The sequence below is a fragment of the Coregonus lavaretus genome (genome assembly GCF_964263955.1).
Source record: "Coregonus lavaretus genome assembly, chromosome: 28".
In the NCBI taxonomy this organism is placed as follows: domain Eukaryota; kingdom Metazoa; phylum Chordata; class Actinopteri; order Salmoniformes; family Salmonidae; genus Coregonus; species Coregonus lavaretus.
In genome coordinates, this window is record NC_140015.1 from 15,383,061 (window position 1) to 15,394,409 (window position 11,349).

Sequence of the window (11,349 nt, forward strand, 5' to 3'; positions counted from 1 at the left end):
GGGAGGGGGGGGGTTACCAAACTTGGATTACAGTACTTCCTGCCTGTGCCTTGCCCAGCTCAGTTCCTGTAACTTTAGCTAGCGACGGAGCCATAGGAGAGGAGAGGAGAGGAGAGGAGAGGAGAGGAGCTGGGATGGCGGAGAAGAGCCCTGACTTCAGCGGCTCAGTTGGCCAGTGTCCCGCCCTGTCTCCAGAAGAGAAAATGCAGTCACCTGGGATCGGAGCATCCAAATGGGTCCGTCTGAATGTCGGTGGGACATACTTTCTCACAACGAGGCAAACGTTGTGCCGAGACGCAAAATCTTTCCTGTACCGTCTGTGCCAGGCCGACCCCGACCTCGACTCTGACAAGGTACGGCTATCAAGCTAGCTAATGTTAGTTACTAGCTAGTTGGCTAATGTTAATAACTAGCTAACCTTAGTCTGTCTTACACATCATGTGAATGTTCTAACACGTTACCTAGCTAGCATATCCAGACCGATTTACTAACTAGTTAGCGTTAGTTGTTTAGCAAGGAAGCCAAACGGTTAGCTACCACTAGGCTAGCTAGCTCAGCTGGCCAGCAGTGCGTTAACTCAAAAGAAGTTGTCTAGCTAGCTAACGTTAGTTTGTTTTCCTCTTTTTTTTCTTCTGATTAACCCTCCTGACCACAGATCTAACTAACAAATATGAATTTGCACAACCAGCACAGTAGCACGTTTTCTACTAGTACTAAGATAACATTCGTATATAGTACTAGTATCTGTCAGCTAGCTAAATGGCAAGTTAGTTAGCTGGCCAACCACAATAAAAAGTAACGTTAACTGTTACTGTAGCTATCTAACTTGCGAGATAACAGTTGGGCTGGTGAACGTCAGAATAACGCCTACAAGCAAATGGACCATAAAATACATTGTTTGTTTGTTGTAAATAATTGGTCTTATAGTATACAATTGTGCAAATGAGAACCCCCCCCCCCCCCCCGAAAAAGGAGCATTGCCCTTGTAAGAGAGAGAATGATAATCAACATGTTGAGAACTTGTTTACCATCCTGATTTTCAACCCTCAAAGGTCACCATGCACCATTTAACAGGAGGATGACATTTAAAAGCTGGCAAAAGACCTTACAAGACAAGTTGGCTCAGTCATACAGATGCAGTTGCAATTAGTCTTGGGCTCTGAAAGATCCACAGTATCCCAGCAGAATAGTTTCATCCCATAGTTTCGTAAATATCCTAGATAACTATGCTGATTAGCATTCCTCATTTGAAGTTGAGGTGAAAGTCTGTAATGTTCATGTGCCCAGTGTAATGTGGTAAGATGTATCTGCCCTCTGTATTGATTCTTGCTAATGATGGTGTGTGTGAAGGCTGGAGCAAGGCCGCTGTGGTGATTCTTCAGGGATAATGAGACCTGCTAAATGTCAGTTACCCCATGTTGGCGCCTCTGGCTGCTCCATGCTCTGGACATTGAGCTGGTGTATCCATGGATCGACTATGGGCTAATTATAGGATTGCACAGTTCTGTTTCGATGTTTGTCACTGTACAAAAATCGTTAATGGTATCTCACCTGATTTGTTATTGACTGACTGCTTTTTGTCATTGTTATTGACTTCTCTTTCTTCAGGATGAAACGGGTGCCTATTTGATAGACCGAGATCCAACGTACTTTGGTCCAGTGCTCAACTACCTGAGGCATGGGAAACTGGTGCTCAATAGAGGCCTTGCAGAGGAAGGTATGATGAGAATGTCTAAGGGATATTCTGGGATATGCTAAGACATGTCTGAAGAGTTGTGCCATTGTCATCTTTGTTGCTGTTTCTTTTTCGCTCCAACACTTCACACGCTAACAATCACACGTATTTGTTTTGACTACCTCTTACATTTAACACCACAGCAGTTCTCATTAGCATACATAGTTGTTTTCAATGATTGGGGTTTTAATAACTGGTTAAATACATTCTGTTCCCCTCAAGGTGTACTGGAAGAGGCTGAATTCTACAATATCACTTCTTTGATCAAGCTAATTAAAGACAAAATCAGGGAGAGGGACTGCAAAACAGTTCAGGTGTGTGGGCTTGACTAAAATTGCCATTGCTATCTGGGTGATTTCTTTCTTCCCCGAGACTGTCCTGTTGTAATCACTAATACAGAGCTCTGGATATAAGAGGGGGCAGTGGGGTGGCATATCAGGCTTGGGGCCTCTAAGGCCCTCTAACTACTGGAGAGAGGCACATCCTTGACAAGCTCCCTCCCAAGGATCACCTCTGTTTACAGGGCCTAATACTGCGATGACTCTGGGCACAAGCTCCGCTTAAGATTTAGATTTAAGTCATTTAGCAGACGCTCTTATCCATGGCGACTTACAGGAGCAATTAGGGTTAAGTGCCTTGCTCAAGGGCACATCGACAGATTTTTCACCTAGTCGGCTCGGGGATTAGAACCAGCGACCTTTCGGTTACTGGCACAACGCTCTTAACCACTAAGCTACCTGCCGCACGGATGTCCAGGTCTTGTTGATGTATTGCCATTAGTCCAGAGTCGCCTTGCCATGTAGATGCGATCAGGAATTGGCACATACTGGCTATGCTCTACTCTGGGGGGGGATGGATGATTTGTATGTAGTCTATTGAGAGCACTTACTGCTCTGTTGCATTTCCAGCTATGAATTAACATAGCCTCTTTCTCTCTCTCCACAGCTCCCTGTAAAACATGTCTACAGAGTCTTGCAGTGCCAAGAAGAGGAGCTAACACAAATGGTTTCCACCATGTCAGATGGTTGGAAGTTTGAGCAGGTAAATCTCCTGAAAGGAAGACATTGGGGAGTGTTCTTCCTCCTTTCTTTAGAAATGTTCCTTTCGGCTGCGCTTTGACTTGTGTTGGTTGATTTACTGTCCACGGAGGATGCTGAGTTCAGTGAATAATCTTGCAGCATAATTTGGTTACATAGCTGTTATTGTGATACTGTATTTATTTTTGTGAAAGTCTGAATTGTCTGACCATGTGCGAAAGGAGGCCTATAATGAGCTATGGCTGTGCCTGGTGCAAATGGACACTTCAAGTCTGGTTTCTGTCAGAGGCCAGGTTGCTAGAGTTAGATTTTGTCTGATGTTTATGGAACAGCAGAGAAAGGGGATGTTTCTGTTCATTCAGGAGGACACCCTGTACTGGGTGCATTTCCGTTACTTGCCCCCTCTCTCTAGACCTTGCAGGGTGTTAGGGTCTTCCCCACAGAGAGAACTCATGAGTGGGCTCAGGCTGGTACCCACGGTTCCTTTTTTGGGTGCCTGCAAGGTGCCAGAATGTTAGGCATTCTGCTCGTGGCAGCTTTGTGAAAATGGGAACCTACTGTATAGTGTAGTCTGTTTATTTGAATTAGCTCCCACCTTAACAACAGATTTCACCCCCAATCTAATCCAAGGAATACTAAACATGAACGAGCAATGTAACAGCTCAAAGTGCTCAGGTGTCCTAGATAAGTAGTCCGTGTTTGTTACTTAGAATTTTTTTTCAATGATCCTTAGGTAGAATAGAAATTGTCTACTGTAATCTGTTAAATTGTTTTGACTGCCTGGCAAGTTGTTGGAAATATTATATTTCCCAAGTGTGCGCGCTTCCTCTAGTCCCTTAGAAACATTTCCCTTCTCATTGGTTACCCCTTTTTTTTCTCCCTCAGTTGGTCAGTATTGGCTCCTCATATAACTATGGAAATGAAGACCAGGCAGAGTTCCTGTGTGTTGTCTCTAAGGAGCTACATAACCAGTCATACGGCACAAGCAGTGAACCAAGTGAAAAGGCCAAGGCGAGTATCCCAGCACTGCAACAAAAACGTCTTTCATCAACTTCCTGACCATTATTACAACCTGTATTGTGATTTACACCAAGTTTGGTGTACATTTTGTCTGTCACATGGCTTTGTCTTACATAAATAAATGCATTATATTTTTTTACTGGTCATGCATGCTGCAATTACTTTCTTTGCATGCTGCATTTCCTGCAGAGGACAAGTACAAGAAGTGTTAGAATCAATTTGCCACTGAAAGTATCTACCTTTGAATATAAGGGGACATGGGTGAGATTTTGCTTAGACCCCTGCCATTGTGGCCTTAAACCCTTCTCCAAGAGCCCCTTCTCCCCTTGTGCCATATCATTCCTATGAGCCCATTATCTAGAGAGCATCCCGCTAATCATTATCTAGACGAGCAATGCCTCGATAATGATTTAAACTACTTTAATATTTAATGACCTCCTGTCACTAGCTTCTGCAGTTCATATAATTCTCCATAGCCTTAGTCTCCCCGCTTTCCAGTCTCCTGGTTAAATTTTCCGTTCCTCAAAACGGAAGCCTGTTGAAAGCTGACAAAAAGTATTAAGAGTTGTTAAAGGTTTTTTGGAACATCTGTCTAGTATGAAATATGCAGGCCTAAACATCTTATTTTGCTCTTACCGTTTTCTTTTGCAGATTCTTCAAGAACAAGGCTCTCGAATGTGAAGAGACTGTGCAGTCCTTAGGATTGCATCGTGACATGATGTCCAGATATAAAGACACAAATCACATCACATTCTGAGGAACGTTATGGCACGCTGAAGAAGCTGGCTAATGCGCTCTACACGTTGCACAACATTTTTCTTTCAGACATCAAATCAAAATGCGCAATCGATAGCGTTACTCTTTTTTTGTGCCTACATAGTAAAACTGGACTGTAGATTGTCCACACAGACAGAAGGGCCTTATCACTCAAATAGGCAGGAAATATTGTCCACAGCATTTATACTTGGTCCATCATTTACTCAGGGTCTCTAATAGTGTTTTGGAAGATGCAATAGGTGTGCACTGTCTGGTGGGACATTATTTCAAACACCCATGCATACTACATTATGCGAGTCCTTCACATACAAAAATCTAACCTCTTTGAGAAGTTAATTGAAAAGCATGTTTTAAAAGTTAGATATTTAAGACTGTATTTATAAGGAGTTGTATAGATTCATACTGTCTTGTTCGAGGCAAAGACTGTATTGACAGTTTATTTATTTTTTACATATCTTTAAACTGAGATTATTTATGTCCCTTCCCAAATATCCCTTCAACCTGCACATTATCAGTTGTTTGGAAGGAGGACATTCTTATAACTACTTCTACCAGGGTTATTGTATGTTAATGAGGTTGGGGTGATGTTAGGGAATGCCAGACATTAAAGGACTAAAAGTTGTCTTCCATCCCTGGACTCTGGCGTGTTTTAGTTGGGTTGCCTGTGGAACTGGAACACATTGTTATATTTTAGAGGACATGATATACCTAGAGCCATTTGATAGGCACGTTTTTTCACATTGACATATGACAGTGACAGGGCCTGTTTTCCATTTTATGTGAGAAAGAAAAGCCTTTGTCTCTTGCATGAATTTGTGTGTATACACAACCCGTACGCTTCTGCGGATTGACTATTGAGCCTTGACAGGGCTATATACCATGCAAAAATACATCAAACTGTGGCTCGAGACTATGCAATCATGCAAGTTCTGAGCTAAAATTCTTTGGTCATGTATTTATGAAAAGATTGGCAATTATAATCTGTAGTCATTACCATAGTTCAACTTGTAGATGGTTGAGCTACTTATTGAATACATTAACATTGTCAGTTTATGAAAACATTTCTCTAGGAAAATGTTGCCTTTCTTCTATGACCAAATCAATGTCTGAATTTCAACTTTAATCTGAATTTCTTTGGTCAGGGTTAAGGATATTTCTTTGGTAGTCTACATGCATATCTATGAGGAATTGTACATAGAGGAAGTCTAATATTCAGATGTGTTATCAGTGTATGCTATTTCTTCCTAACACACACTAAGGGCTTTAACTAGTGGAATACAAGCTATACTCTCTGTAGAGGTCAATTGGACCCCTCCTATTGCCTGATCAAGGTAAAGTTTACATGTCTAGTGTTTTATAATCTGGATTTTACTTACCTTGCCATTGTGACACAACCCTCTAATTTGGCTGGTTTAAACATCTGTATAGTACTGTGTTTACATATCCCAGAAACCCAGGTAGTTTCTGTCAGCCATGTATCTAGTACGCAGACGGATAGTTTTCCTAAATTTTCCATGGACAGTTTTTCTTGGTCACTGAGTTGTCTTCTGGTGATAAGTGCCTCTTTTGCCCCTGAGGCTTCACAGTGCATGTGAAATCTGTGTAGCACTGATGCCCATAACCACAAGGGCTCACTGTTTGTGTCCACCCTGCAGTAACAGTGAAGACATTGAACAGTGTGGGCAATGTGTGTCTAGTGTGGTGTCCTTTGACTGCTGATTCTTAAACACAGGAGGTGTCAGCCATTGCATGCATGGCCTGATGCACCTTCCACCATGCCCTCAGCTCTGCAGGACACCACTTCACTCCACTGTGACACTTCAGCTCCTGTTTGACAGTTATTTAGTTCTAGAATGCTTATTAAGACACATGTGATCCCTCTCTGAGGCTGATGTGGGTTTCTAATGGGACATTGTTCCAGTTTTCCATTAATCTGTTAAATGTATTATTTTTTTATGAACAGAGGCAGACAATTGTTATTTGCTCCATTTGATCACTGCTGTTCCTATATATTAGTATCCTCAAATGTTTTGTATTTTTTATGCTTACTGTATATACATACTATATTATATGTATGTAATAGCAAGTTTTGACTGGGGATAATGGAAATGATGGTGATGCTAGACCTGGTGAATTTAATCAATAAATGGTCATGAATTCAACTTTTGTATTGTATTTGAACAAACTGTTGCAGAGCCATAGAGAAATACTAGAAAAAAAAAATAAGGGCTGTGTTTTGTGTAGGCTTACCCTGAAAATGCTAATTAGCATCAAAGTAGACATCATGCAAGACTACAAATCCCTGCAAGCTCCTGCACGTCATCTCTAGCTGACACCTTTGCTAACAGGTATTGTGTCCATTTAAAACTTGCACAAGACCTTTCACAGAATTGTCAATTTTAAGAAATAGCCAACATTAGATAGTTAATTCAGAGATTCTTACCTTTGCTTCGATTCGACAGTCTCGTCCAGATCATCATGGCATTTGCAGTTCTTTATGATTGCCACATTAGCAGCTAATTAGCATTTCAGTTTTGGGGGGTAAATACAGGTGAATATATTGATAAAAGTAACCTTGTCCTAGAGAGATTTACACGGTTCTCAAAATGTCATGCCAGGGTAAGCCCACATGAAACACAGCCCTTATTTTAAGTGTTTCTAAAATCCCCTAAGGAATAAATTAATGGTGGGAAAACAATTGGAACCATTTCCCTGTTTCACCACTAGGCTTTATGGGTATTATGACTCATACTGTGGTACTCTATTGTAATCCCTTTTCACACATGTAGGCAATGTCATCAGGTCTAATGGTCCAGACCGTGCACATACAGGCTGTCAAAGGCACTCCTTCAATATAAAGTAGTTTTTTACGAAAATGAAAACGTGTCAGTTTGTCACTTCCATGAGGTTGGAGTAAAACCATGTTCCACTACTTAAGACATTGGCTCGAATCTAGGTTGTGCGTTCAGATTTCGAGAAAATTAACAACTAAGGAATAATGTTTCACTTTTCTCATTGACTTCTCAAACCCCAAACTCCGTTCTGGTGTGCTTGGTCTGTTTAGCAAGCGTTCCCGGAAGTCTCGCGATGTTGCGCCTCTGGGTTTAGAAACTCCGTGGCACAACGTAGAACGTTCAGATAGAAACACATCGAGGAACTCTCTGGTCAATCAATCTAAACTAAAGTTTCAGTAGCCTATGATGCACCAAAGATGTTCTAGTTCCTCGCTGGTTGTACCCTCCTAAACACGATACAGGTTTTGTGAACAAACCTCGATTGTGAAGTGATCATCTGTAGGTGTTAGAAACGAAGTAGTGTGATTATTGTCATCATACTGTTTAGCAGCTACTATCAGGCTTATGAATGAATCACTATCCATATCAAATCAAATTGTATTAGTCACATGCGCTGAATACAACAGACCTTACCGTGAAATGCTTACTTACAAGCCTTTAACCAACAATGCAGTTCAAGAAAATGTTTACTAAATAAAATAAAGTAAAAAATAAAATAAAAAGTTACACAATAAAATAATAATAACGAGGCTATATACAGGGGGTACAGGTACATTTACATTTACATTTACGTCATTTAGCAGACGCTCTTATCCAGAGCGACTTACAAATTGGTGCATTCACCCTATAGCCAGTGGAATAACCACTTTACTTTTTTTTTTTTTTTTTTGGGGGGGGGGGGGGGGGTGAAGGATTACTTTATCCTATCCCAGGTATTCCTTAAAGAGGTGGGGTTTCAAATGTCTCCGGAAGGTGGTGAGTGACTCCGCTGTCCTGGCGTCGTGAGGGAGCTTGTTCCACCATTGGGGTGCCAGAGCAGCGAACAGTTTTGATTGGGCTGAGCGGGAACTATGCTTCCGCAGAGGAAGGGGAGCCAGCAGGCCAGAGGTGGATGAACGCAATGCCCTCGTTTGGGTGTAGGGACTGATCAGAGCCTGAAGGTACGGAGGTGCCGTTCCCCTCACAGCTCCATAGGCAAGCACCATGGTCTTGTAACAGATGCGAGCTTCAACTGGAAGCCAGTGGAGTGTGCGGAGGAGCGGGGTGACGTGAGAGAACTTGGGAAGGTTGAACACCAGACGGGCTGCGGCATTCTGGATGAGTTGTAGGGGTTAAATGGCACAGGCAGGGAGCCCAGCCAACAGCGAGTTGCAGTAATCCAGACGGGAGATGACAAGTGCCTGGATTAGGACCTGTGCCGCTTCCTGTGTAAGGCAGGGTCGTACTCTCCGAATGTTGTAGAGCATGAACCTACAGGATCGGGTCACCGCCTTGATGTTAGCGGAGAACGACAGGGTGTTGTCCAGGGTCACGCCAAGGCTCTTCGCACTCTGGGAGGAGGACACAACGGAGTTGTCAACCGTGATGGCGAGATCATGGAACGGGCAGTCCTTCCCCGGGAGGAAGAGCAGCTCCGTCTTGCCAAGGTTCAGCTTGAGGTGGTGATCCGTCATCCATACTGATATGTCTGCCAGACATGCAGAGATGCGATTCGCCACCTGGTTATCAGAAGGGGGAAAGGAGAAGATTAGTTGTGTATCGTCAGCGTAGCAATGATAGGAGAGGCCATGTGAGGATATGACAGAGCCAAGTGACTTGGTGTATAGCGAGAATAGGAGAGGGCCTAGAACTGAGCCCTGGGGGACACCAGTGGTGAGAGCACGTGGTGCGGAGACAGCTTCTCGCCACGCCACTTGGTAGGAGCGACCGGTCAGGTAGGACGCAATCCAAGAGTGAGCCGCGCCGGAGATGCCCAGCTCGGAGAGGGTGGAGAGGAGGATCTGATGGTTCACAGTATCAAAGGCAGCAGACAGGTCTAGAAGGACAAGAGCAGAGGAGAGAGAGTTAGCTTTAGCAGTGCGGAGAGCCTCCGTGACACAGAGAAGAGCAGTCTCAGTTGAATGACCAGTCCTGAAACCTGACTGGTTTGGATCAAGAAGGTCATTCTGAGAGAGATAGCAAGAGAGTTGGCTAAAGATGGCACGCTCAATAGTTTTGGAAAGAAAAGAAAGAAGGGATACTGGTCTGTAGTTGTTGACATCAGAGGGATCGAGTGTTGGTTTTTTGAGAAGGGGTGCAACTCTCGCTCTCTTGAAGACGGAAGGGACATAGCCAGCGGTCAAGGATGAGTTGATCAGCGAGGTGAGGTAGGGGAGAAGGTCACCGGAGATGGTCTGGAGAAGAGAGGAGAGATAGGGTCAAGCGGGCAGGTTGTTGGGCGGCCTGCAGTCACAAGTAGCAAGATTTTATCTGGAGAGAGAGGGGAGAAAGAAGTCAAAGCATAGGGTCGGGCAGTGTGAGCAGGACCAGCAGTGTCATTTGACTTAACAAACGAGGATCGGATGTCGTCAACAAAGGATTCAGCAGGGAGGAGAATGTGGCAAAGAGCTTCCTATGGTTAGAGGCAGATGCTTGGAATTTAGAGTGGTAGAAAGTGGCCTTAGCAGCAGAAACAGATGAAGAAAATGTAGAGAGGAGGGAGTGAAAAGATGCCAGGTCCGCAGGGAGTCTAGTTTTCTTCCATTTCCGCTCAGCTGCCCGGAGCTCTGTTCTGTGAGCTCGCAATGAGTCATCAAGCCACGGAGCTGGAGGGGAGGACCGAGCCGGCCGGGAGGATAGGGGACATAGAGAGTCAAAGGATGCAGAAAACGAGGAGAGGAGGGTTGAGGAGGCAGAATCAGGAGATTGGAGGGAGAAGAATTGAGCAGAGGGAAGAGATGATAGGATGGAAGAGGAGAGAGTAGCGGGAGAGAGAGAGCGAAGGTTGCGGCGGCGCATTACCATCTGTGTAGGGGCAGAGTGAGTAGTGTTGGAGGAGAGCGAGAGAGAAAAGGATACAAAGTAGTGGTCGGAGACATGGAGGGGAGTTGCAGTGAGATTAGTAGAAGAACAGCATCTAGTAAAGATGAGGTCAAGCGTATTGCCTGCCTTGTGAGTAGGGGGGGGGTCAATGTGCAGGGTACAGGGGGGGTCAATGTGCGGGGTACAGGTTAGTTGAGGTAATGTGTACATGTAGGTAGACTGTAATATTTAAGTATGAAAATACTCTCGAGTAATTACCAAAAATATTGTCATAAGTATGAAAATGTATGCACTCACTAACTGTAAGTCGCTCTGGATAAGAGTGTCTGCTAAATGACTAAAATGTAAAATAGAATAAAGTAATATTTTGCACACAGTCCTAGCCAGAAGATTCCGACCCTACCATTACTCTTGTTTACACTGAGCTCTACTGGGGTTGGAATGCCATCATGGTTAAATTAAGTACCTCAATGCAGGGAGGTTGTTGTTCAACGTGACATAATGCGACATAATGGCTGCTGTGACTACTGCTAGTTAGCATGATGTCGAAAAAGGGCAGTTTTCTGAAGAAAAAAAAACAGTATTTTAATTTTCTCGCTGTATCAGTTTGGCTGAAGGTCAAATTTTGAGTACAGTGGCATATCCCATCCCTGTATTAAGGTACGTTTTCTGACCCATATCTCTCGCTGGCTCTGCAGTGTCTTAAATTAACTATGATGGTGTTCCGACCCCAGTGCAGCTCAGTGTAAACAAGTATAATGGTAGGGTCGAAATCTTTTGCCTACACTCAGTCCCTAACTTTGGATGTACTGTCTCTTTAAATGCATAGCTGTCAAATGCTTTGCCTGAAAAGTCATGTTAAAATCTTAAAAGATCATATAATTTGTACCAACATACGCCATACCTTGTATTTTCTGCAAAATATAATACATTCATCGTATTAGTTGTGACACCACATATTTCA

General features: G+C 43.5%; 1 protein-coding gene across 1 annotated transcript; it reads left to right on the plus strand.

The window, feature by feature from the left end:
• The first annotated feature begins 66 nt into the window (after positions 1-66).
• Positions 67-6,731, plus strand: LOC311104359 (BTB/POZ domain-containing protein KCTD5-like). Its single transcript, XM_084146174.1, has 6 exons — positions 67-353; positions 1,609-1,717; positions 1,958-2,049; positions 2,681-2,776; positions 3,658-3,783; positions 4,444-6,731. Exons 1-6 carry the CDS (start codon positions 135-137, stop codon positions 4,471-4,473), a joined length of 672 nt encoding a protein of 223 aa, XP_084002300.1. The 5' UTR covers positions 67-134; the 3' UTR covers positions 4,474-6,731.
• Positions 6,732-11,349: the final 4,618 nt, after the last annotated feature.